Source organism: Panthera onca, chromosome D1 (genome assembly GCF_046562875.1).
Source record: "Panthera onca isolate mPanOnc1 chromosome D1, mPanOnc1 haplotype 2, whole genome shotgun sequence".
In the NCBI taxonomy this organism is placed as follows: domain Eukaryota; kingdom Metazoa; phylum Chordata; class Mammalia; order Carnivora; family Felidae; genus Panthera; species Panthera onca.
In genome coordinates, this window is record NC_138348.1 from 61929047 (window position 1) to 61956754 (window position 27708).

General features: G+C 46.8%; 1 protein-coding gene across 4 annotated transcripts in view; it reads right to left on the minus strand.

Annotated features, from left to right (window-relative positions):
- Positions 1–27708, minus strand: part of TENM4 (teneurin transmembrane protein 4) — a 2903849-nt gene that overhangs the window by 278582 nt on the left and 2597559 nt on the right. For all 4 annotated transcript variants that reach the window (XM_078433056.2, XM_078433057.2, XM_078433058.2 and 1 more), the window contains one exon: positions 10448–10657. In XM_078433056.2, coding sequence (XP_078289182.1) covers positions 10448–10657 — 210 coding nt within the window. The remainder of the gene's footprint in view (positions 1–10447; positions 10658–27708) is intronic.

A 27708-nucleotide genomic window follows, 5' to 3' on the forward strand; every position in this document is an offset into this window, starting at 1 on the left:
AATTTGCCTGGGCTCCTCGGGCGGGAGTCATCCTCTTTCTCCAGGAGAGTCCCCTGAGGCTCCCAGTTTGCATTACACTTCTGGATCCCCACATACCCTGACACGCCAGCCTCCTTGCTCCCCTAATGGATGCTTGTTCCGGGGCAGGACTGTTCAGGCATGTGTCTGTCTCTCCAACAACCAACAGGTGGGCCGACTGCTTTCTTTTCTCCATGAGCCCTGGCACGATGTAAATCTTTAATAATACTTTTGCTGAACTGAATTGGTTTTGAAGGGCAAACAAGCTTCATTTCTTCCCATATCACTCCAAATCAGAAAGCCCTTCCACTGTCCTCACTATAAATTAATGCGGTTTTGTTATGTTCAGAAGCCTCTGCTCCCAATAATGCCAGATGTTCACCACGGGCCCTGTATTTGGCATCGGGAATGCCCCGTGTCCCCTCAAGAACTGTGTTAGTTTACTGTGGCCAGAGCTCCCTGGCGGGAGGACAAAAGTAAACAGAGTGAGCAGAGAGCCCCAGGGAAGAAGAGCTTTGGCTATAGTGCCACGCTGAGTCAGACCCTGAGCCTACCAGCAGCGGGAACAAGTAGAGGGTCACTGCAGGGTCCCCATGATAGGGATCTGGGCTTTGGAGGGATCACCCTGGGGCAGTGTGAGGATAGAGGAAAGGGAAAGATGGGGAAGGGGGCAGGGAGGCCAGTGAGGACACTACTGCAGTGGTCTAGGGGAGAAAAGACATAGTAGGAAATATTTTGGCTAAGGAGAGCAAAATTTGCAAAACTAGAAAATAGGTTAAGTATCATCTCAACCTCCATTTTTGCTCATTCTCAAGATGACAGCAGACAAGTGGTCACAACATAAATTTTGATCAGATAACTTCTTTACCACCTAAAAACATACCCCATTCTTTGCCACAGGTGAAAAGGGGAGACCAGTAAATACTTAACCCTCCCTATAATCTCAGTGTTTAAGATGTTATCCCATCTTGCGGTTGGAACATCTCCCAGATTGCTATTTTTCCTCCCATTTTACAGATGGGCAACTGGGCATGAAAAGCGAGCCCAGATGAGGTCACACAGCTAGTGTGGTGGAACCCTGCTTCAGGCCAGGTGTATATTCCCCCAAGAGCCTCCACTGTGGCAGCTAAAGAGAGGTCTCTGGAAGTACAAATATATGTATGACTGCTGTTACTGTGTGCAGCAGCTTCCCAGAGTTATTTATAGAAACGTGATCTGTTCGGGAGAGAAGGAGTGAAGCCTAAATGAATTACCAGTCATTTTCCTCTCCTTTCAACTCTGGGGGGAAGGCCGGCTGACCAGAAGGAAAAGGCATCACGGCGTTTCATCTGGTACCAGATATCAGCACTCAGTTCCTGAAACTATGGGGAATGGAAGCAATGCAGGGAGCTCCAGCAAGGAAGGCTGGGGTTCTGTTTCCAAAACCCCCTGCTATGTTTGTTTAGCTGCTGCCTTGGGCTCGCTCCCCTACCTTGAATCTCTGGAAATCATGCAGGAGGGAGCGGAGGATTAAAGCTCTGGACTCCCAAACAGAGCTGTTATTTTTTCCTCCTCCAAGCTTGAAGGGGTGGCCATGCAGGAATCTGCCTTCCTTTCGAAGATATGTGGCCCAAACCTTTCGGATTCCAGAAAGGGAAGAAGAAACTAACATTCATTGGGTACCTATTATGTAGCAGTCATCATGCTAGAAGCCTTGGCCATATTTTCTCATATGCATAATTTTGTGAAGTACTATTCAAAATAACATTCATTTTACAGAGGAGGAAACAGATCCAGAGAAGTTAAGCAACTTACTTGCCTGTGGCCACACAGCACAGTAGAGATCTGTAGGTCTCCATATTTTTCTCTCCCGTGACTCTACATTGTGCTGTTTCTGTTTTTCTTCTGGCTTGGGTCCTTTTAGGCCTTTTAGAGCAAAGTGAATTTTTTTTTTTTTTTAGTTGTTTAATTTCAAGCACCTATATAAATAATGGCAGTTCAGAGGGAGAGAGAGGAGGGGAGAAAGTAGAGGAAGGTGGGGGAGGAAGGAAGTCACATGGTTTCCTGGTCCAAACTGGGAGCCATTAACCAGTCCAGTGATGGGGGATCCAGCTGAGCTCAGAGCCCCCGGCTCAGACCTGATGACAGGGGCAGAAGGCAGTGGGGGGGGGGGGGGGTCTAAGGGGACAGTGGGAACAGATCACTCAAGAGAAGACCACACTTAGGAAAGGCAAGAAGGGTAGGTTCTGAGAGCAGCAAGAGATGTTTATTCTGCAAGTCAGCAGGCTGCAGGGAGCAGCACTGAAAGCTGAGACAGAGTACCGGAGAAAGCCAAGGGGCAAGTTATCCCACGGATGCGATTTTGGTGGCATATGGCACAAAGGGACGTTAAAGCACTCTGGGTCACATGTAGGACAGACGCTTTCAACCTTTTAGGTGATGTCCACGTGGAAGTCTCAGCTTAGTTCCAGTGTGTTATTTTTTAACACCTAACACTTGCCAATGCCCCTACTTAGCAAAGAGGAGCAACGCTCTGCTCTGTCCTTGAGCAGGCATTCTCTCCCCGGAATGTGACAACCGCTTCCACTGTCTTTATTTCTATAGCTACCTTCTATTTATGGCAAGTGAGTTGCAACAGAAGCACACAATTTTCTTTTAAAATAAATGCAGTCACCTCAGGAAAAAAATAATAATAACAATTTTGGTTAAAGGAGGCAGGAAAGAGTCGTGTAGGTGGGCACGCACAGCTATAGTACAGACCATGGCAGTGACGTGATGCACACGTGTATCAGGCTTGGGCAATGGTGATGTAATCCGGTTCCCCCACTGCCCAGACCGGGAAGCCAAGGGAGCCCAGGCTCCTGCAGGGTCGCACTGCAGGCCAGAGGCAGAGCTGGGCTCGGGGGCCAGGTCCTGCTGCTCCCCGACACCAGCCTCCTCACAAACGGGTGTCTGGGACAACTCAGGTGGGTCACGGTGAGGCCTCTCTCCAGGTGAGGTTTACAACCAGCAAGCTGAGCTTCTGTGGATGGCGGTGGGCCTCACAGGCTGGACCGACCCACCGTGAGCAAATCCAAACCTGGCTCAAAGCTGTGTACCAAACGGGCATCTCTGCGCCAAGCTGCTTCTCTCTGTGCGTGTGTGTCCTCCAGGGTATGATGGCGCTCCCAGCACTTCTCATTGGGCCAACCTCACGGCAATGTGCTGTGGATCCCACGAGGTGACAGATGTGAATGCCCTCTGGGAATGTGGGGCCACACAAGGGTTAGTTGTCCCGATCTCCCAAACTCTCCGTGACCTCCCTCCAGGCACCTCTTCAACAGTCTGGGCCCCGAAGTGTCAGGAGATGCTCTATGACACGGTCTGGTGTCCACAGGGCCTCATGGAGCAGGTCACTAACATTTCAACGGGGACACAAACCAGGCTTCGTTTCCAGATGGAAAAAGCCCAGGCGCATGGCTAACGTGCCTTCCTCAGGGGGTGGTCTAGGAATTCCTAGATCTAATCAAGCCATACACCAAAAATGTTATTTTTGTACCTTTTAATGCAATGGTATTTTGGGAAATTAGTGGAAAAGGAGCTGCAAAGAGTCTACAGTTGTGTCACGTGAGTGACTAATTAAAGGGCTCTGGTTCTCCCAGGACATTTAGTTACATTAATTCAAAATGTGACCTGTTTATTTTGCAAGGTCAGGAAGAAGCCTTACCTCCTAGAAAGCCAATGTGGCAATTAAATTAGAATCACCAGAGTTTGCCTGAGGTAACGTATGAAAAAGGGCTTTGTAAACTGTACAAAAACAGAAGTCACCTCGGTGTGGTTGTCCCCACCGCCCCCAATTAGGGGGGCACGAATCGCCGGCCCCTGGTGGGAGGCCACAGGTGAAGGCTTGTTTAGTTGAGGGAGGCACCTGGTAAGGTGGAAAGGGCATGAAGTCTAGGGCCATGCTTTGAAGCTCGACTTTCCAGCACTTGGGCAAATCACTTCATCTCTGAGAGTCTCCACGCGTATACCGGGAACGTGGCTCATTGCACTGTTCTGAGGGGGCGTGGTTTTGCGTGTGTGGTGCGGGAGGAGGGCTGGAAGGAAGGAGGAAGAGTAAACATCAACATTTTTCACTTCTGGTTGTAATACCTACAATGTGCTCAGTAGGGAGCATACAGCCTTGGAGAAGGCCCACCTCAAGGAACCTACAGTTGAACATGCAAATCAGACATGGATAACCAGGCCACCAGACTGTTAAGGGGGAGTGTGAACAGAAGGTGGCAGGGCATTAAGAAAGAAGGCCCACCCATCTGAGGGGCTACCAGGGAAGTTCCTTACGAACTCAGAGCAGCATGCTAAGTTCTGGATTCTGGAAGATTGCTCCTGAATGCCCCTGCAGCAAGACAGCCAGCCTGCCGGCCTGGCCCGGCCTCCTAAGCTCCCACATCAACAGCAGAGGGGGCTGGCCTTTCCAAGTAGCTGTTATGGATAAACAGCAATTTTTTTTATGGAGCTGCCCAGCCAGCAACTTGCACCTGTATCATACCTCCTAGTTATCAAGCTATCTAGTTATCTCTATAACCATGGGCAAGTTACTAAGCCTTTGAATCCTGGTACTCTCATTTTTAAAAAGGTGCAATTCAGAATCACCATCCATTAACCACCATTCCGAAATCCCCCAAACTCTAAGACCAAAAGTTCTATTAAAATTCTTCTCATGGTAAAACTTGAACTGACACGAGGCTCAGAGTCCTTTTTAAAAAAATTTTTTAAATCCCATGAGTCTTAGTATTCACTGCAGAAATACTGATGTGTTTGATTACCGTGGACCTTCTGAGCACTCTGGGAATGTTAGGAAAAATACATCACATGAACTGTATTTTCTTTCTTAAACCTGAAAATTTCTGAATTCTGAAAGGAATCTGACTCTAAGGGGTTCATCGAAGAGTTTTGATCCCATTGGTTTAATACCTATTTTATGGGGTCTCTCTGCTTAGAATGCTCTTTCCCCCCATTTGTCCGGAAAACATCCACAGACATTTCAAATGTCACCGTGAATGAATGAATAAAGGAAGAAATCAATTCGTTTTGCTACTAGGAGTTAGGTAACTTAACTTCTCCACATAGCTGGTATAAGAAAGGACAAGAGTATTTGAAATGCAACAGACTTAGAGGAGAGGTGAACAGAATTGCTTGAAGATTTCACACACCCCAATGTCCTTGACCTTTGGGACGGGGGAAACATCCAGATCCACGTACCTGCAGTTGACATGGAGTAACTAAATTAGGTTCCATGAAATTCACAGCGAAAGGAGACAAAATGTCACCGAACACTTCTCAGTGGTAGGAAACAGGCACAATTTTGCCTTCTGATTTCACAAACTGACTAGAAAGGACCCGGGCAGACTCCCTCAGGGGAATCTGGATAGGTTCTAAATTAAGTTGAATTTTTTGTTTTGTTTTGTTTCGTTTTAAGAAAACACTTTTGGAAGGAGCTGGCATACGTAGCAGTGTTTCCCATTCAGAAAGAAAAATAAACACTCCTCCACTGGGTTGGAAGTCAAAACAAAATAATCCCAGCTGCTTAAGACCTGAGAAAGTCAATGAAACTGCCAAACAACAGTGATGTTGACCAGTGTGACCAGCCTGAGAAATTTGTAAGGAGAGGTGGGAAGGGCCCAGGGCAGAGTATGGGGAAGAGGGGAAAGAAAAGAAAAGGGGGGGGGGGGGGGAAAGCCATGGATGGCCCAGCATCCAGGGCTATCTCTCATGAAGCAGCACTAAAATGTAATGTCTAAGTCATTTGTACTTACTCATCTTTGAAACTTCAGTGTCCTCACAAAAACACAACTGAAAGATTCTACTCTGTGGTATCAGACAGACCTGAGGTTCGAATCTATCAGTTAGAAGCTGTGTGATTTAGGAAGTTACTTAACCTCTCTGGTCCTCTATGGCCTCAATGAGACTAAAAATCTTCACATCACAGGATAGATATGAAGATTCAATGAGATTCAACGTGATGCAATGAGATTCCAAAATTCAATGGGATTAAACACCTGTCACATAATAGGTACTTCATAAAGATGTGTGAAGCAATAGGAATCTAACAATTTGTAGTTCTTTTTTTTTTTTTCTTAAAAGTTTATTTATTTGGAGACAGACAGACAGGGAGTGGGGGAGGAACATAGAAAGAGCAGAGCAGAGTATCTGAAGCAGGCTCTGTGCTAAGAGCAGGCAGCCTGATGCGGGGCTTGAACTCACAAACTGTGAGATCATGACCTGAGCTGAAGGCAGACACTTAACTGACTGAGCCACCAGGCACCCCGCTTGTAATTCTTTTTAAAAAATTCTCTTAAAAATCTTTAAGTTGGGGCGCCTGGGTGGCTCAGTCGGTTGGGCGGCTGATTTCGGCTCAGGTCATGATCTCACAGCTCGTGAGTTCAAGCCCCGCGTCAGGCTCTGTGCTGACAGCTCAGAGCCCAGAGCCTGCTTCAGGTTCTGTGTCTCCCTCTCTCTCTACCCCTCCCATGCTCACGCTCTGTCTCTCTCTCTCTCAAAAATAAATAAACATTAAAAAAAAATTTAAAAAAAATCTTTAAGTTTTTTGGTTTTTTTTTTTTTTTGGTGGAATTCCTCTTCTCTTCTCCAGTCTCCTGCTAAGGAGGACGCACAGAAATAATGGGACCTGGCATTGGAAACAAATCAAAACAAATGGGGGCCGGGTGGGAGGAAGAAGACAGGAGATTCTGGAATCAAGCAGGCTTGGATCTGAAATCTTTAATATGCCCCTTCGAAGCAGTGGAGCTATGGGCAGGTTACCGGCCCTTGCTGGGCCTCAGTTTCCTGGCAGAAAAATAGAAATAAATGGAAGCTCAAATAAGTTAATGCATGTAGAGAAAGACACACAGAAGGTGCTCGTTGCATGTCAATTCTCCCCCCACCTCTACCTCCCCTTGGCTTTGAGAAACTGACATCTTTCTCTGAGTTTTTATTCCCTGACCCTCTTAAATATTACCCTCCAGGTTTTAAAAGTCTCTGTACTTCAGAATTTAGATTATGACAATTCACGGAACGCTTAATATTTATTCTAAAAAGTTTCTCTGGGGTAGGGACAAATACCTACCTAATCCTAACCACTTCCTTAGCTTTTCAGCTGTGATGAGTTGATATTTGAGCGCAATCTTTCTTTATATATATCAGTGTTTTCTAGATGGTTGTCCTTGGGGGCGGATTAGGACTTTGATGACAGAAAGGGCTCCTTCGCCTGTTTTCTTTCGTGCAGGGACAATGAGCTGTTCTGTAATGCCCCACGCGTTCGCCTTGCACTTTACACGGGGATTTTGGCAGGGCAGCTTTGAGGCGTCGCGGCTCTGAGACCACAGCCCTGTGCTGGAGTTGACACAGCTGTAGGCAGAGGGCCTCTGGGGAGCCCCTGGAGCGAGCAGCCTGAGCTCCTGGGGAGGCTGCTTTCCAGAGGGTCAGCCCTCCTGCGCCCTCCAGCGCAGGGCGCTGAGTCAGCTCCCACCAAAGGAAGCTGCTTCCTTTCCCCCCCAGATAGGAGCCCGAGGGACTGCCTTTGTCATTTAAAGTACATTGGGAATTAAGTGTCCGGGGAAGCCTGCCTCAGAAAGAGCTTCAGTAATTCATCCCTTTAGGGTGGTCTCTAAAGTCTTCGATCGCTGCAAGGGAATGGGGCTGTGGCCATAGGGAAGGGAAAGAGGGACGTCTGTCATCTTCACCAATTTTTTTTTCAAGTAGGCTTCATGCCCAGCGCACAGCCCAACCTGGGGCTTGAATTCATGACCCTGAGATCAAGACCTGAGCTGAGATCAAGAGTCCGTGCTTAACTAGCTGAGCCATCCAGGCACCCCACCTTTACCATATTTTTTTTAACATCGATTTATTTTTGAGAGACAGTGCGAGACAGAGCATGAGCAGGGGAGGGGAAGAGAGAGAGGGCAGACACAGAATATGACACAGGCTCCAGGCTCTGAGCTGTCAGCACAGAGGCTGACATGGGGCTCGAATTCACAAACCATGAGATCGGGACCTGAGCCGAAGTAGACACTTAACCGACTAAGCCACTAAGGCGCCCCACCTTGACCATTCTTGACCTCTATAGCAACCTTGGAAGCTTTTCCCCATATCACAGATAAAGCAACTGATGGTCTGGGAGGTTAGGTACTTTGCCCAGGGTCACATATCTGGGACCTCATTTCAGAAAGCTGGACCCCATGGTCCTTGCTTTCTTGGCTGCACTTGGTCCTCAAAGAGTTTGTATCTCTTGCGCATTCATTTATTTGCTCATTAAGTCAGCACTGCCCAAAAAGTGCCTCTAAGGCCATGCACCAAACTGTTAAAAGTGGTTACCTCTGGGAGGAGGGATTACAAGAGAACTTTGCTTTTTACCATTCTGTATTGTCTGAATGTTAACAAGCATTGTTACTTTTATAATCGACAAAACAATAAAGATGATCCTATTAAAATAACTTCACATTTCTTTCATGAAAACAAATCAAACAACACCTTCAAAACATATATCGGGTCCAATATGTGGCAGGGTCCAGTCGTCTCCACGCACTAGTGCTGGGTTTATGGCAGTATCAGCAAGTCCTTTTGCTCATAGAAGACCGCTCAGTTTGGGGTTTCAGGGGGACAGGAAGGTAGCAGGCAGGGTCCAGCTGTGGAGTGAGACTCACTGGCTCTCTCATGACCCACCAACCCAGAGCAGCAGGCTACTAAAAACCCAGACTCTCCCTTTGGTCAAGGGACACATTGATAACCAACCTTTAGTGACACACTCAGAGCAAAACCCCAGAGAAGGAATCAGAAGTGTCTCCAGGTCCCCTGGAGGCAGGAAGAGCACAGAGGAGCATAACTGAGCAGAAAGCTTGTAGGCCAAAGTTCCCCCATCTTCCTGGCTCATCAATAATGCACTAATGCTATCAATTTGCTGCAGAACTTACAACAAAGTGATTCTTCTTGTTCAGTTATTTAGCAAAGGGAGAGATTAAAGACTTTAATCTCCTGCCTTTTCTTTTACCTGCAAGGCTTATTTACCCAGAAATGAACAAAAAATATCATCGTACGTGTGTGTGTATGTGTGTGTGTATTTTTTTTTTTTTTTGCAAGTAAGCTTAAGAAAGCTACTGGCTGGCACACCTCTGTCAGTACCACATGACATTCATATATTCAGAGCACCTTAGAGATTGCTCCTTCACTGGCAAGATGGGAAACTGATGCCTAGAGAGAGAGACAGTCATTTGCCCAGGACAAGTAGCCAGGGAGCCACAGAGCTGGTCTTGTGCACAGGTTTCCTACCTCCTAGTCCAGGGTTCCTATTTCTGTGCATAGTTTAAAACATGAGCAGGTAAAATGTATAGAGAAGCGGTGACACCAAACCACCAAAAGGACAATGTCACTCTCAGAGAGCACAAAGGTTAAATAGTCCCTGGAGGATGGTTTGGCTTTTGGTTACAGAGAATGTAGGGCCTGACATTTTGGCAGAAGAGAACCACTAAGTCCAAAGACCTCCTGTCTGATTTTCAAAGAGCGTAGAGGCTGTATATTATTCCCTCTCTTGGAGGCTTCTAGGCATCCTTGCAAAGAAGTAGACTGGCCTCTGCTGGACACAGAGAGGGCAAGACCTTGACCCATGTCACACAGCACCTGACCAGGTGCTGAAACCTGGGGCTGCTAGCTCTAAGTCTACGTAGGGCTCTGCCACCATACCCTCCCATACCTCTTCTCCGTAAGAGTCAGGGCACAACGAAGACGAATAGTGTTCATTATGGACAGATCCATGCTTGTGCCCAGTGGCTCTCTCTGCAACCAGCATTCAGCCCTGCAGCAGCTTGGGGCTTCAGGGCCCTCTCTCTCCTGGCAGTTTGAAAGTCAAGAACTTTCAAAGCCAGTGCTGGGCTCCAGGTGGTATCCTTTCCCTCAGCTTTCTCATGGTTAATGGGGACACTACAACACCAGTTTCTTAGGCTGGGTTGTGAGGAGAATCCAGCAAAGCAACAAGTGGTGGTGGCACAGTCCTGGACAGAGTAGGTGGCCAATCGGTGCTATTTTTGTTTTAACCTTTCTTTTCTTTTTCTCTTTGGATCTTTGTTTCTGTGGCTTTGCCTGCCTTGGTCTCCACCTGGGGCTTCTGTCTCGGGTCTGTCTGTGCATCTCTGTCCCTGTAGCTCTATCCAGACGTTTGTCATGGGAATGGGGACAGCAATCCCCTCACAACCCCCCCACCCCCACCCCCCCGCACATCCCAGCGGCGCAGCGGGGCAGGAGCCGCGCTGCCTGAGCTGCGGAGCCGAACCAGGTCCCCGAAAACCCCGAGCCCCCCATGCACCAGGCCCCTCCGCCCCTGCAAGCGGCCCAAGCAGGCAGATTAATCAGCATCACCAACGAAAGGGAAAAAAAACAACAACAAAAAACCCACAGAAGTTAGGAAGAGAGAGGGACTTACCGTTCGCCGCGACCCCCAGGCTGGCGGAGCCACTTTTAACTAAGAATGAATTAGGGACAAACTCTTCCTCAGAGTCTGAGTCCGGGGTTGGCTGGGCCACACCGCTGCCTAGCAACCGCCTCTGGCTCTCATTGGCCGGAGGGGAGGGGGGCGGGGAGGGGGACTGCTCAATAGGGGTTGATGAAGCGGATGAACAATGCAAGGGAGCACCTGCGAACCACAAAGACAAACACAGACAGAAAAAAAATAATGAAAATTGGTTTCGAGGCACACGGGGAGGGGGAGGGAGCAAAATAAAACACGCATCAACGGGGGAGGGGCTCCCAACAGGGGGCGATCTACTGCACACGTGGTCCGGGGGGGCGGGGCTGATGCCTCTGCAAAGGTAGTTGGTGCAAACTTCTTCTGCAGAGCCGGGCCTAGGCGCAGAAAAGTCTGCACGGCTTGCCAACAGGGGCAGCCCGCGGAAACACACGGGAAGCCCTACCAGCTTTGCCTGTTCTCTGAGAGAGGCCCGAAAACCTGGAGTCTGGTTCTGGGTGGCTGTGCTATCTATCAAACAGCAACCCCGCTCTGAGCCTCAGTGGCCCCGCTGGTAAAATGAGCAGCCACACTGGGTGATCGCTGAGTTCCTGCAAGCTGGCCATTCTGTGATGTCACTCAAGTGAAACGATGTTCTCATTAGTGAGATTTTTTTTAATCGGACATGCCTGGAAAAGGCTCTGGGTCTCATAAAAGATAGAGCCGGAGTGAATGACCTCGGGCTGCCTCCACCGCTGGCATTCTAAGATTTTAACACACTATTTTACTTTTTCTAAGAATCTGACATTTTAAGATTCTTAAATCCTGCCATTTTCTGCAAACTCCCTGAGAGCAAGAGCATTAGCAGTCTTTTTCACTTCTTTATCCCTGGAGTCTAGCACAGCGCCTGGCATGCAGTAGGCACTAATGAAATATTTGCTGGATGGGAGAGTTGCAGGTGTCTAACATATTAGGATCCTCAAGTTCTAACCATCTCAGATAAGATAATTCTATAATTTTAGGGCACTAATATTCTATGAGTTCCAAGATACACTGAGTCAGTGTATTTTGACTCCAAGTTTCTAACATGTCAGGGTCCTAAGATTCTAAAACCCCAGTTTTGTGAGCACATTCCCAACTCTTCAGAAGGAGAAGGTGATGGCCTGGGAAAAGAGCTTTGAGATCAGGCAATTTGCAGTTCTACCTGTGGCTGGCCTTCAGACATGTGCAGTACATCGTCCACAAGAGAGGGAACATAAGCACAGACAGATAACAGTATACAGTACAAGACAATGCATCCACTTGACGGCAAGGGCTGCTTCTTTTCTTCCACCTTGACTGAGAGAAGCCTTAAAACATAATCCGATCTACCCAGCTTTGCAAAGAGGCTGAACCTTAGGAAACATAACGTAGCCCGGACAAGTCATCATAAAATCTGGCAGAGCTTTAAGGGAGAGGTGGCACAGAGAGCAGCTAATTGTTGGGGGGAGGGGAAGCTTTTTGTGGTCTACCAAGAGAAGCTCTCTCAGGTCACAGCCACCAAATCCTGCAGGATTCTGTAGTTTTCATGACTCTTATGTCAAACCCTGAGCCTAACCACGTGTGATGACATTTTACAGATGTGCTGTATACACCATCTGGTTCATGGTAGAAATTTAGTAAGAGCAGTTGAGATAGCTGGGATCAATGACCATGGTGTACCCTCTGAATGGCTCTGTGTTCTGGTTTCTTTACCTAAAACATCCAGGCTAGGATTCTCTTCAAAATCATCCAAACCAAGGATTCCCAATTCACCTTGTGAGAACCTTCGCTGACACCACTTACGACACAGCAGGCTAAGGTGATCAGCCTTGACTTGATCCAGCCTTGACTTGAGTTCTGGTATCACATTTGCCATACTGTATTTGCAGTTATCTGTAGTTGTCTCCCACATAAAAGTATAGGGCATATTCTTGGGGGACAGTACATTCTTGGAGTAGGTTGTGGAGTTCAACAGAATCAGGGTATCCTGCATGACCTAGCCTCCTATTAGCTGTCTGATCTTGGGAAAATGACTTCCAGTTTCTTGTTTGTAAGCTGGGTACCTCTCCCCTTTCACACAGTTGTTGTGAGGACTAAGGATACCATATCTGAGCACGCAGTATGCATGAGCAAGTAGGAGCCCAGGGTCAGTGCTCACCAAATGCTCATTCAATTGAATGAATCCCCCCACCCCAGCCAACCCCGCCCCCCTGCCGCCCGTCCCCCGGCACCAAGAACCTCATTCATGATTCTGCTTCCTTTGCAGTCCCAGTTTTGGAAAGATTTTATCTAGCAGGCTGCATTTATTAAGCAAATATACATTCATTTCCTCCTCTTTTATTAGTCAAAGACATCTTATAATCTCCAATCAGAGCTTCTGATGAGCTCGGGATAGCCAGTATCATACCATGATGAGTTGTTAGAATTTCAGACAAAAGTTAAGAAACATGATATGTTGTTCTAGTACAGCCTCTTCCTAAGTACATCTGTCAGGCTTTATGAAATAAATAGTTCCAGAACTAAGTAAATTGTTCCATCACAAACTTCAGAGACCCAAGGCTGGGAACAACACAGTGCCCTTCTGGGCCTCATGCCTGTTTCTTCTGCCTTCCATCCAACCTCCAGGTCTCCCTCACCTCGGGTCTCTGCATTGCTCTGAATATTCATAACCTAACACTCAAAGCACCTAACAAAGTGCCAGGCCCTTAGTAGGTGTACAATAACTCATGATGTTTCTATGAAGTACAGATATCATTGGAAACATGTTAATTCCCTTCCTCGTACGCATCAGCTTCTTATAATTCATGTGGTCCCAAAGTAGGGTACACAGAACCACCCCCTGGGCACAAGAAAATATAGAAATATTTATTTTATGGGGGGCGGCTGGGTGGCTCATCAGTTAAGTGCCCAACTTTGGCTCAGGTCATGATCTCGCAGTCCATGGATTTGAGCCCTGCATTGGGCTCTGACAGCTCAGAGCCTGGAGCCTGCTTTGGATTCTGTGTGTGTGTCTCTCTCTGCCCCTCCCCTGCTCATGCTCTCTCTCTCAAAAATAAAATAAACATTAAAAAAAGAAATATTTATTTTAATCCCCTTTTCTAATATCTATTTTGTATATATTTTGTAATATATATAGTACATTAGTGCTTGAAACACATATAATAAAATGCATTGCTGTACAAATTTGGCAACTACAGAAGCAAAGCAGGGTGATATTAAAAGTTTGGGCTCTGGAGCCAGATCCTCCATTTGAATTCTAGCTATACTACTTGTTAGCTCAGTAGTAGTGACCTTGGGCAAATCACTTTACCCTTTGTACCTCAATTTCCTCATCTATATAAAGGAGATTAAAAGATAAACTAAAAAACGAACATCTATTTCACAGGGTTGCTTTGAGGATTAAAGGAGTCCAGACAAGGAACACATGGAGAACAGCGTGGCAGCCAGTAAGCACCTAATAAGCATTAGAGGCTCTATGTATAAATATGTATATAGAGAGTGAGGGCACTAGGCTCTCGTAAGAGCAGTGCAGGATTGCAGAGTATGGCAAATACTGCTTCATTCCACAAACCCTTCCTAAATACCCACTGACTAGGTTAGAAGGTGAGGGGGATACAAACAGTGAGAGACATGGTCCCAAAAGAACTGGCGGGAGGGGAGACAGTCACACAGAGTTCTATGCAAGGCACTGGGGACCTGTCAGAACAGAAGACAGCCCAGTGCATAATCAGGATACACACTTCATCTGGAGGAAAGGTGAAAGGCTTTCTGGACCTCCAGAGAGTTCCGGTGGGAAGAGAAGGAGAGATCGGGGGATGGGAACCCACGACATAGGGAAGAATGGCAGAGGGCCTAGGGCCTCATCCTTCGCCGGGTCTCCAGCAGCCTGCCCATCCCCCCTTTGCTTCTTAAGTCTCATGTGCTACCATGAACTTCTCACCAAGTCTGCCGAGTCTTGCAGAGCCGTGTTGGCCTGCTCTCATTTCCATGGATGCACGCCTCTACCTTTTGTCCAAGTTTGAGGAGTTGCACAACTTCAGGGCATCATTTGCAGCGAATCTGTTTGAATGGCACTCCCCGGAACACAGTTTTGCACCTTCTCTTTCTTCTCCCTGTACACATACTTTACTCTTCCCTTTTCCCCATCACTACCACCCTGTGTCACTAGCTCCCACTCATCCTTAGGCCTACCCTCGTGTCACCTCCCCCGGGAAGGTTTCCTGATGCCTCAGGCCTGGGTTTGGCACCCCTGCTGCATCCCCACACAGCTCCCTGTACTTTCTCTGTTGCAACCCTTCCTGCTCTGCGGTGTTTACTTTCTGTGTCTGCCCACTGGCCTGCCTGGCTTGCCCATTATCATATTTCCCAGTGCCTAGCACAGTGTCCAGTGCATAGAAAACACCAGTAAAAACTTGTTACATGAAGAGGCGATGGGAAGAAGGTAGAAGGGAAGGAGAGTAACTTGATTACGGTGCAAAGGGTCTATATAAAGATAACAGTGAGAAACAACAGTAGGTTTAGGCATTGAACACAAAGAAAAGGAAGCCAGACCTTAACTGGGAGTCATGGAAGCTTTTAAAGTCAGAAGATGACAAGACCAGGGCTGTGCTTTACAAAGATCTGCTCTTTAAACTTAAGGCATCTGCTCAGCCACTTAGATTTCCTTCTAAATGGCTCACCTCAGCCAGGATGGAAGTCCCCGTGATTGCCTCTGGGGGTGGAGGTAGGGGACAGATGCATGTTTATATAGGCAAATAATACATGCCTGATGCCAAGGGATGATGGGACTGGAGTTTAGGGTTGCCTTCCCATGTACCCTGATCATCAGCTTGAAGGGAACCTGGCATTGTAGAATTTTCCACAGTGTTCATGGCAAAATGAGATGGGATGAGGGGTGTGAATCTCCCTACACCTCACTCCAACAATGAAGGGGGCCAGTGAAAGGTGGAGGGGAGTCATCCATGTTTCCTGAGAGAATGTCTCTGTGAGCCTAGTTCTAGCTTATTGTGGATGAGGAGGGAGAAAGAGCCACAAAGTGAGAGTGCAGACACCCATATGGTCGAGGTGGAGGGTGAGGCGGGGCCAGGAACAAACATTCTCAGAGCTCCTTCTGGAATCCAGGAACCCAGTCAGGTGCTTTATGAGATCTCTTCCTCACATCAAACCTGTCAGTAGGAAAATTCAACCCCATTTTCAAGGCTTAGAGAGGTGAAGTAATTTGTCGATGGTCACAGGAGCTGGGTAAGAACTCGTAGCTGCAGTGCTGTTCCCTGAGTGGCGTGAATGAAATTTATCAGGCCCCATTTCGGGTAGGGAAAGGGAAGCTCTTGTCTATCAACTGAAACACATCTAAAGCAAAAAGACCACAGGCTTCCTGTTGTGTAAACCAGGGATCAGAGTCCGGTTTTACAGCGGCTGTGTGACCTTGGGTAAGTCACGTTACTTCTCTTAGTCTCTGTTTTCCCCTTTAAAAATGGAGCGCTTATACCCACTGCAAAGGGTTGCTGGGGAGATTGACGCTATGAGGCTTCTAAGGAGCCCAGCAGTCTCATGGAAGGGGCTCAGCCAACACTGATTTCCTCTGCCATTCCACCAGCTGTAATCTACAGTAAGAGCAGGGTGGTTTTGTGCAGTAAATGATAACAGATCTGCAAGCGTGCCAATGACACCTTTATCAATGTGGATTACTTGTCAATGTCATAAAAAGAGGAAAGTGTTAAGGAGGCAGCCGTGATATATGAAAAGAACACAGGACAAGGGAATCCTGAGATCTGCAGAAAGGACAATTTCAGTTACTCACATCTTTGTGTGAATCATGGGAGCATTTGAAACGTAACCTATAGCTAGGATAGGATATTCTCAAGGAAGGTCGTTTTAGCATTCTGGATTCTGAGCGTGTCTCTAGAGTATGCCAGGAGGCTGAAGTGTGAAGGGCCCAGCTGATGGACAAATTTATTACTCTGACAAGTAAAGAAAGACCATTAACAAAATGCACGTTTTTACACTTTTCTCAGCAGTCTTGAGAAAGCCTAGATTCTAAACACCCAAACGGAGGCGGGAGCCTGGGTGGCTCAGTTGGTTGAATGTACGGCTCTTGATTTTGGCTCAGGCCATGATCCCAGGGCTGTGGGATCCATCCCTGCATAGGGCTCTGTGCTAAGCATGGAGCTTACTTAAGATTCTCTCTCTTCTCTCTCTCTCTGTCTCCTCCTCCTCCTCTTCCTCCTCCTCCACTTCTCTCCTCTGCTCATGCTCTTTAAAAAATAAGTAAACAAACAAACACCCAAAGAGAATCTTATTAATCTAAACCGTCTAGACTGTGACAGGGTGAATCGCAGCCGACTGACAGAGGCAAAGTGTGAGTCCCAGCGGAAAAGCCAGAGCACTGGCTGCGTGCTGCAGGGAGGGCACTTTCTCACAGGTATGTCACCTTGTGCAGCCGTGAGCTGACAGATTCACCCCTCCTGTGAAGGTTCCGTTCTAGAAAACTCTAGTCCCTTCCCTTAAAACCAAGTGCGTTCCTTCTCTTCTCATGGTCCAACCTCGCCAGTTGCTTCAGGGAGTAAGTAAAATCCTTCTTGGTTCTGAGCAGAGGATGGAAAACTGGGATCTCCTTCTGACAGAAGGTTTGGGGCTCCTGGAAGATCAGAAGTTTCACCACAGGGCAGCATGTCCTGACTCAAGTGAGGGACATTCCCATCTACTACTTCAATAGCCTCGCTTGCCTGACAGGATGGTAGGCTGCTCACCTCTGTGTCCTGGCCTAGATCAGAGTCTCAGCTCAGAAAAGCTTTGCAGAACTGGTTCCCATAGTTATCTGAAATGGACTGAAGCCCACTGCTGTGAAGGATTTCAAAGTGCAGGAAACCCCAAGCCAGAGAGCTACAGAGACCCTACATTCTGTTTGTCAGTGTCAGCCTCAATTTGCATCTGTTATTCTGCATTAATTAACAAGAGTGCCCCACCTTTACTCTAAAAATGTCTAATGTAGACAGTTAATTAGATGGCTACCCTGTTTCAGGGCAGTATGGATTCAGTTCCACATCAGAGGCTGCCTAGACTAAGGGCCAAGAGATCTGGGTGCAGGTCAACGATGTGCCTCGGGACCACAGTCAAGTCCTCTGACAGCTCTGGCCCTCGCTTTCCCCATCAGGGAGCCAGACTAGCACACTCTAAGGTTCTTCTGTAGGAGTAGCTGTAGTACCTACCTCCAGGGGATGTTCTGAGGAGGAAAGGAGACTATAAAAAGAAGGTAGGATAGAAACGATCTCAGTTACAATGGCAAGTGAGGTTCCTTCAGCAGGGCGAATGCTCATAAAGTGTTTACAGGATGAATAAATTTGTAGGAATGTATTGGAAAAAGGATTGGCTGAAAAAACCTTTCACAGTGGTTATCAACGATATGGGCAGTTTTTCATTTTTTAGATATGATTTTATACCTTCACATTTTTGTACAATTAGCACATACAGTTCTTCTTCTACTTCTAAAGTTATTTTTAAAACTTCAGGAGAGGGGCATGTGGGTGGCTTGGTCAGTTGAGCTTCTAACTCTTGATTTTGGCCCAGGTCATGATCCCGGGGTTGTGGGATCGAGCCCTGCGTCGGGATCTGTGCTGAGCGGGGAGCCTGCTTGGGATTCTCCCTCTCCCTCTGCCCGTCTACCCAAGCTCATGTGAGCTCTCTCTCTCTCTCTCTCTCTCTCTAAAAACCAAACCAAACTTCAGGAGAAAATGAAATAATAAATGTGAAAATGCCAGGCACCTAGCAAGTGCTAAGACAGATGTTGATTTTAAATACAAATAAGATTTTATGCCCTGATATGGGTAGTATGATTTTATATAAACTGATTTTTAAAATGTGAAAACCTTTGGGGCACCTGGGTGGCTCAGTCAGTTAACTGTCTGACTGCTGATTTTGGCTCAGGTCATGATCTCACGGTCATGATCTCACAGTTGTGAGATCAAGCCCCTCATCGGGCTCCACACTGGGCATGGAGCCTCCTTGGGATTCTCTCTCTTCCTCTCCCTCTGTTGCTTCCCTGCTCAGTTCATGCTCGCTCTCTCGTTCTCTCTCTCAAAAAAAAGAAAAAGAAATTTAAAAAAATGTGAAAACCTCTTAACTGAGCAGTTATACTTCTAGCAAGTTACCCAAGAACATAATTGTGACTTTTCAAAAGATTTTCTAATAAGAATATTCATCACAACATCATTTATAATAGTGAGAAGTAAAATAAAAAAATGCTAGAAAGGAGAAACATCTTTAATGTTAAAAGTGCCTAATTATGTAAATTAAGGCACAGCAGTACAATGTTAATACACAGACGTTATAAGCCATGGTTGTAAAGAACACTTCGGGACATGTGAAATTGGATATAAAAAACTATGATGCAAAACTGTATAAAAAGTAATTCTGACATTTAAGTGTGTGTGTGTGTGCAGTTTGTACAGAAATGTTGACACCTGTCACCTTAAGGCAGTAAAATCATGAATGCATTTTAGTTTTTTATAATTTTTCCATACTTTCTAATTTTTTCAAGGAGCAAATGTGATAATGAGATTAAAAAAATAGAAGTTATTGTAAAGAGAAGGAAACACACCGACAGGAAGGTAGCAAAGACCACGGCTTCTGGTTTGGGTCCCCAGTATGTGGAGCACTGCACAGCCATAGCCTCCTGGGCCCAGATTCGCCTTCTTTTCCAGCCTATTAAATCTAGTGGGTCTTACTCCCCTCGCTGGGCAGCTCCCACTAAGTCAACTCTCCTCTTTTCTCATCAACAGTGGTTATTTTCAGAAGCAGGTCTGGGGCCATCTGTCTCTGTGACTTATGCTGGGAAAATGGTCTCTGGAAAACAGGAGGCAGTAAATTTCTCAGGCTCAGCTCATTTGATCTCCATCCCTCCTCCTCACAGGTTTCTCAGGGCCATTTTTTTTAACGCATTTACCAAGAAAGGAGCTTTGCTTTCACCTGTTTGTGGGGGGACACCCAGATCCTGGAGTACCTTCCACCTCGACACTGAGAAGGGAGGTCTTTAGGTCTCTGGTCTTCACTCAGGGATGGCCAGCTAGCTGTGCTGCTTGTTTGATTACAGGTGTATTAAATGAGGACATTCATTGAGGTGCCTGCATGGCTCAGTCGGTTGAGCATCCAACTCTTGACCTTGGCTCAGGTCATGATCTCATGGTTTGTGAGTTTAAGCCCTGCATTGGACTGTGTTAGCAGTGGGGAGCTTGCTTGGGATTCTATCTTTCCCTCTCTCTGCCCCTCCCCTACTTGCTCTCTTTCTCTCTCCAAATAAATAAATGAGGACATTCATTGATTTTGGGGGGTAATAACAGCTTTATTGAGTTATAGTTCACATACCATACAAGTCACCCATTTAAAGCATATCATTCAATTATTTTTAATATATTCACAGAGTAGTGCAACCATCACCAGTCTATCTACCTATTTATTTATTTTACCACAGTCAATTTTAGAATATTTTCATCCCCCCCCCCCAAAAAAAAAAGCCCATATGTATCATCAGTCACTCCCCATTTCCCTCCAAACCCTTGCAGCCCTGGACAATCACTAATCTACTTTCTATGTATGTATGGATTCACCCATTCTGGGCATTTCATGTACAAGGACTCAGGACATGTGCTCTTTTGTGGCTGGCTTCTTTCATTTAACATGATGTTTCTGAGGTTCATCCATGTTGTAAGATGGATCAGAACGTCATGTCATTTTATTGCCGAATGACATTGTGTTGTACGGACATTGCGTTTATTTGATCATCAGCTGATGGCCACTTGGGTTGTTTCTACCTTCCAGCTATTCTGAATAAACTGCTACAAGCATCTGTGTACACATTTTTGGGTGGACATGCGTTTTCATTTCTCTTGGGTGTATACCTAGGAGTGGAAATGCTGGATCAAAGTAACTCTGCTCAACACTTTCAAGAACTGTTGGACTGGTTTCCAGTGGCTCCACCATTTTCCATCCCCACCAGCAGTGTCTCAAAGCCCCGATTCCTACACATCTGTGCCAACACTTTTTATCGTGTGTCTTTTTGATAACAGCCATTCTAGTGGGTATGAAGAGTCAGCTCAGGTGGTTTTGATTTGCATTTCCCGATGGCTAATGACGTTGAGCACCCTCTCATGTGCTTATTGGCCATTTGTGTATCTTCCCAGAGAAATACCTATTCCAATCCTCATTTTAAAATTGAGCTATTCATCTCTTTAGTGTCTACGAGTAGGCATTGATTCTTTCATCAAATATTTGTTTTGTGCCTACCCTGTGCGAGGCACTGTTCTAAGCATCTAGGCCTGGGGGACAAAGTCTTGTCCTCACAAGCTTACATTTCAGTAGAGGAGAAAAATCAACAAGTGAACAAAGAATCATACAGAACAAGATCAACTGGTGATAGATGCCGTGAAGCAAAGTTAAGTACAATGAGAGGTGTGGAGTGATGGGATGGGTGTGCTACTTCAGGTAGGATAGTCAGGGAAGGCCTCTCTGAGGAGGCGATATTTAAGTAGACACGTGAAATAAGTGAAGGAGTGAGCCACACAAACATCTGGGGGAAGAGCTTTCCAGACAGAGGACCTAGCAACTGAGGGGGTGGCGAGGAAGCAGGCCATCACGTCTCTCCCCCGGCCCCAACCTGAACGCAGTGCCTTCCTATGGAACCTTTTGCAAGCTGAAACTGCATAAAGGCAAGAAGCAATTACCATTAATTTACATGGAAAAGTTTTTGAGCATTCCCAGACCCCCAAACTAACCTCTCTTAGGCTTTTCTGATACCTTAGGACATGTCTTGCTAATGGCTGCACAAAATCAATCGAGAGAAAGCACAGATGCTCACAGACGCAGTTCAAAGCTCCGGCCGCTTGATGCTGAGCTGCTGTGTGTAGTTCCCGGGGAAGGAGCTCGGTGGGGCCGCCCTCGCTGCTCTGGGTGCGTGCTGCCGATATAATGGCTCACTACAAAACAAGCTCTGGGCATAATTTGGCTTTTAGCCTTTTTCTGTAAAAGTGAAAGTCCTCTTCGGATCCTGTTCAGTGAATGAAAACAGGTACTAACGTAGGTGTTTCATAAAAGCGAGGTGGTATAATGAGAACTTGTGAAAAGCGAGGGATGCCCGTATGGGTAGAGAGGCCTAAGGAGGATAGCGCTAGGAAGTGAGCCTTGAGAGGCTGCCAGGGGCCAGAAGACAGATGTGCAACACTGCAGGCCACTGTGCCTATGTGTTTCTTAGTGAGTTCTCGGAGGACAGGGACTGGTCTTATTTGTATCCATATGTCCACGGCCCACACAGTGATTTCATCTATCATTGGTACCCAGAACATACTGGAGTCTATTTTAACTGATTGAGCTAATCAGTTTTTATTAGTAAGTAAAAACAATACCTACGCGTGAATAGTATTTACTCTATACTTTACACAAGATTTTCACATCCGCGATCTTATTTTATCCTTTCTACATTCAAGTGAGGTTATGACCATCAACCCCATTTTACAGACAGAAAAACTGAGGCTAGGAGAGGTGCTGTGACTTGTGCAGGGCCATACGAGTGGTAAGGGGCTAAGTGGGACTGCAACTTTGGGGAGGGGCATCAAGTGAGATCTGGATTTAAAACTGGTTATTGTGATTTGGGGCCGGCTGCTTCACCTTTTAGAGGGCTGGGATCTTCAGGATCCGAGCCTAGCTCCCAGGGGTCTTGTGGAGCATGAATGAGTAAGAGCATGGGTGTCTGGGGCCTATGATGGGCCTGGAACACAGCAGATTGAGCACACAGCTCAACACTGGTAGCCGTCCCCCACCTCCCTTTCATTGCCCACCACAGATGTACACTGGTCGGCCTCTCCACGTGAGGCCAGAGCCAAAACCAGCCCTTCCCCTGGAAGGGAGCCTGGTTGCATGGGTAGAAGAAACAGAGATACATTATTTCGTGTGCGGGAGGCAGGCGTGCCAGCGGAGGGGGAGGAGAGGTCAGGGATGTTGGGGGAGGAGGGCAGGGGAAATGGGAGACTTCCTAGAACCCCAACTTCCAGCTGCAACCCCAGGTTTCTCAAAGGTTCTTTGAACCTTTCCCAGGGCTTGGTCCAAAGGGGTTTAAGATGGTCCATCCAAGGCCTCCGGGGGCTCAGATCAGGCCAGACAGAGACGCCACTTTCTGTGGGATGTGGGGGAGAGGGGGACACAAGGCAAGCTGGATTATCTAAGCCTGTCAAGTCTGCTGGTGAACATGAGCAAGGAGGCACTGAAATTTATGGCAGCCCTGGAGCAATCTGTGGTCACAGAGTGCTCTGTTCGACAGAAGGGCTCAAGCCTTGCACTTTTGCACTGAGATTTGATTAAGAAATGCTTTCAAACAGCTGTTTTCAAAGTCATTTATTACTTCTTGGGTTCAAATATAAATATATATATGTGTATGTATATATATATATATATATATATATATATATATATATATATATATATAACTTCTTCTATATATTTCCCTCCCCAACTCCTTTTACATGGCTGCAAAACTGCAGACCCCAAGACAAAGGCAGAGCATAACCTGTCAAGCTTCACCTCTACTTCAATATGGTGGATTGTGGCAGTATTAAGTACAGAGGAGAGGTGATGGGGGATGGTGGCGGTATTAAGTACAGAGGAGAGAGGTGAGAGGTGGGGCGCTATGGAGGAAGAAGAGCCTGCTTGCTGGAGGGAGGGGAGGCAACTGATAGTAATTTGGTGCCTACTCTGTGTCCCCTACATACATCATCTCGATCCTCACAACCCCCTGCAAAGGCGTTAGGTCTCCCCAAGCTCTGAGGCTCCAGAGAGCCTGCTCAGGATCGCCTAGCTGGGGCAGTTAAGAGGCTGAATTCTGGACCTTGTTCTGGTGGACCCTAAGCCCACCCTATGCCACTAAAATCATCCAAATGAATAATGATAATAAACACAAGCATGTGCGTTTGTAAATCCAAGGGTTTACTTTCCTGATCTCTTAAAGAAGCTAGACAGTATGCTCAAGGCCACAGAGCCAGTGAGTGTAGAACTCTGACTCAAAGGGGAAATCAAGATGAGTATAAGCAATGAACCAGGCAAAAATTAACCAGGAAAAAAAACACCCATATAAAATAAAGCCAGAGTTGTTTACTTATCATTTGTGCAGTTTGCTATCTATTATATTTTAACAAAATAATTTTAAAAAATAACAGAAAACCCTGTGCTGTATGTGTATAGTGAGTACATATTGAGAAGCATTTTCCTTACCTAGTTTCTCCCTGTAAACGCCCTGGTTCTAAATAGCTTTCACTGAGTGTACTCATTGTGCCAAAGCCTCTGCTCCCATTAGATTTCTACAAAGCTTTTTGAAACTTTTTTGAAAGCACAAACATAGTAAGGGCCAAGCTTTCCGGAAATTCCTCTACTCTCACTCCAGGAAATCTTAAAAAAAAAAAAAAAAAAAAATCAAGGAAAGCAATCTCAAAAAACCTTGAAAAAAAAAATCAATGGGGTGCAGGGGGAGAATGGACAAGTGGAGAAATGTCTGCCCAAATCTTGTCCCCAAGTGACCGGGTCTCCCTCAGATGGAGAATTTCCCCAGAAGTCTGTTCTCAAAGCTGGGAGCCCTTTAGGAGGCTTTAGGCAAAGATTAGAAGAAAGACACGCTTGTTTTTAGCCCCAAACACATTCTGTGCAGAAATGAGCCTTGGGGATGAGAAGAGAAGGGGAAGGAATAAACATTTATCAAATACCTCTGTGTGTCATGCACTGTGCTGAGCACCTTGCGAACACTTTCCAATAAAACTCTTACAGCAAACACCATATTCACCCACTCAGCAAATAACTGTGGGGCTACTGCACGTCAGGCCCCCTGCTAGGTGCTGGGGACACAGCAGAAACACCACCGGGTAAAGTTCCTGTCTGTATTGGTTTCCAAAGGCTGCCATGACTGAGCACCATGGACTATCTTAAAACAACAGAAATTTATCATCTCGCAGTTCTGGAGGCTGGAAGTCAAAATCAAGGTGTCGGGGGAGGGGGGTAATGGTGCTCCCTCTGAAACCTGTAGAGGAGTCATTCTGTGCTTCTTCCTAGCTTCGGGCAGTTGGCTGGCAATCCTTGGCATTCCCTGGCTTGTGGCTGTCCACTCCAATCTCTGCCTTTGTTGTCACATGGCCTTCTCCCACATGTGTCTCTATCTTCACAGGGCTGTCTTCTGGTAAGGGCACCAGTCAGACTGGATTTGGGACCCGCTCTACTCCAGCATGACCTCGTCTTGACTAATTATGTCTGTAACAACCCCATTTCCATATGTGGTCGCATTCTGAGGTACTGGGGGTTAGGCCCTGAAAATATCCCTTTTTTGGGGGGGACACAAGTCAACCCATAACACTATCCTTGTGGAGCTTATAATATAGAAGTCCCCTTTTACACATGAATAAGTTGAGACAAAAAGAGGCCAAGTGACTTACTCAAGGTCCACAGGTAGTAAATCACAAAGCCACAAACCCTAACCCTAACCCTAGGGTGTGACTCCAGAGCCCATACTCCATCTACCTTGCCACCCTGTCTTGCCAGCATGGGGTTTCTTCAGCTGATGGTCATTTATATAAAAGGAGCCTTTGCATATATCATCACTTCTAGTCCTTGTGACACCCTATGATGTAGATACTATTGTTATCATTTTACTGATAAAGAAAATGAACTCCAGGGGCGCCTGGGTGGCTCAGTCGGTTGAGCGGCCGACTTCGGCTCAGGTCATGATCTCGTGGTCCGTGAGTTCGAGCCCCGCATCGGGCTCTGTGCTGACAGCTCAGAGCCTGGAACCTGTTTCAGATTCTGTGTCTCCCTCTCTCTGACCCTCCCCCATTCATGCTGTCTCTCTCTGTCTCAAAAATAAATAAACGTTAAAAAAATTTTTTTTAAATAATAAAAAAAAAAAGAAAAAAAAAAAAGAAAATGAACTCCAGAAAGATTGATCTTATTCAGTCCTCAAGAGGAGGGGCAGATTGAACCCAAGTGAGTGGACTGTACCCATGTTTTTGCAGCCATGCCAAGATCAGTGGCATTGTGGTGGGAAACTGGACCTCAGGAATGGAACCAGAAATCAACACAAGCAGTTAATGAAAAAGTTCTATCTCTAGGGCTGTCCATGAAGGCTGGTCACCCTGACTGAGGGCACTGGACTGGAAAAGAAAGAAGGATGTTGGCTATTTTTGTTTCTCTGGAGGGAAAAGAGTCTCCATTTTGGAGGTGAAACCATTCAGCATCTCGAGCAGCATCCCCCTGACTAGAATGCTAGCACACACAGATTGCACCTGCCCCAGATTTCATGTGGGTGGGTAAGTGAGGGAGGAGAGAGGTGCCTGCAGGGTAGGAAAGCATTTGGGATGTTCCGACGTGCCAGGTCCAGAGTCCAGTGGTCTGTGAGGCTGGCAGGGGTAGCTGGTCCTGTGTAATTTGTCACAAGACCCTGGCATAGTCAGAGGAGGAGAGTGCCGCCATCCTGGGGAAGAAGGTCAAAGCCCCTCTCTGGAGCGTCCTGCCAGCTAGATCCTGCCATTCACTTCTCTCAGTGATCCTACAGGGGACTCCACCCAGCACCCCAGTCGAGTTATGGTAGGGAATCATTTTGGGTCCTGCCTGCCTTTGAGAAGTTTCCAGAAGAGGCAACTACCCCACAGTGCTATGGGAGTGGGGAGCCCTTAATTAATGAGGCTTTGGGGTGCAGTGACACCTATTCCTACGGGAAGTGGTGTTTAAGTAGAAGCCTAATGATAAACAAGCCTAAGTTGGCCAGAGGAAAGAGGCATCGTGTGTGGTGGGTGTACGTGTGTGCACAGGCGTGGGCTGGTTTCAGTGTTTGGTAGGGCAGAGAGAACCGCATGTGCAGAGGCTCAAGGGCACTGTGAGTATTGCCAGTCTGGTAGGTCTGGAGGAGAGGTAGTAAAGAGCTACTAAAGAGCTGAGCTGGAGGGAGGTAGGCTTCAGACCCTTGACAGGCCTCTGGTAGAATCCAGGGCCTGCCTCTACTCCCAGGGCTGCAGGACCCAGCAACTGTTAGCAACTATCTATCATGCGCCACCCAAATTAAGTCACTGAACTTCTCTGGGTCTAACTGAAAATTACTACGGTCATGGGGGTTGCCTCCTAAGCTCTCTTGGAGATCAAATAATGAAAACTAGCAAGTCTGACTTACGCTTTTCCACTTAATCCTCATAGCAACTCTCTGAATATCTCCTTATTACCCCCATTTAGTAGAGGAGAGGAGAAATGTTCACAGAAGGTTAAATGACTACCTTCTATCAGTCTTCGGTTCTCTGAAAGAAATTGCTCCCAGGCTTTCTGCCCAAATAGCTGAGTCTTTTGCTCTCGGGGGACTTTTACTCAGGGGAGAAGGATGATTGGTTAATAGCAGCAATGATGATAATAGCTGCCATTGTTGGGGACTTTCTCTTTGCTAGACGTTGTACCAAGCTGTGTATAGACAGGAGTCCATTTTAATCCTCCCGGCAATCTTATGAAGTAGGGACCTTTGTGGCCCCCATTAGAGATGAGGACACTCAGACTTACAGCAGTCGGTCAACTTGGCCAAGGTCATACAACCTACTGGGAAGGGGAGAGCTAGGCGGTGGCCCCTGGTGACTCACTCCTGCCACAGCCTAAGCTCCTAATCACTTCTCTGTGAAGCTTAAAAGGAACAAAGCTCTCCTAGCCCTACCTGTAGGTTTCTACATGAGAAAGCTGAGGACTGGAGAGGTGACAGAATGAACCTAAGGTCCCAGGATAAGGTGACCACGGAGTTAGTTGTGTGCCATTAATATCAACAATAGTAACAGTTATGAGGGCAGTGGCTGAAACACGGAAGCTTTTAAAGTTCGGAACCTTTAAAAAAAATTTTTTTTAACATTTATTCAATTTTGAGAGACAGAGAGAGACAGAGTACAAGCAGGGGAGGGGCAGAGAGAGAGGGAGACACAGAATCCGAAGCAGGCTCCAGTCTCTGAGCTGTCGGCACAGAGACTGATATGGGGCTGGAACTCATGTACCACGAGACGATGACCTGAGCTGAAGTCAGACGCTTAACTGACTGAACCACGCAGGCAACACCTCCCATGCCTTTTTAATTTAAGTGATCTCTACACCCAACCTGGAGCTCAAACCCACAACCCTGAGATCAAGAGTCACATGCTCTCCCGACTGAGCCAGCCAGGCGCCCCTAAAGACTGGAAACT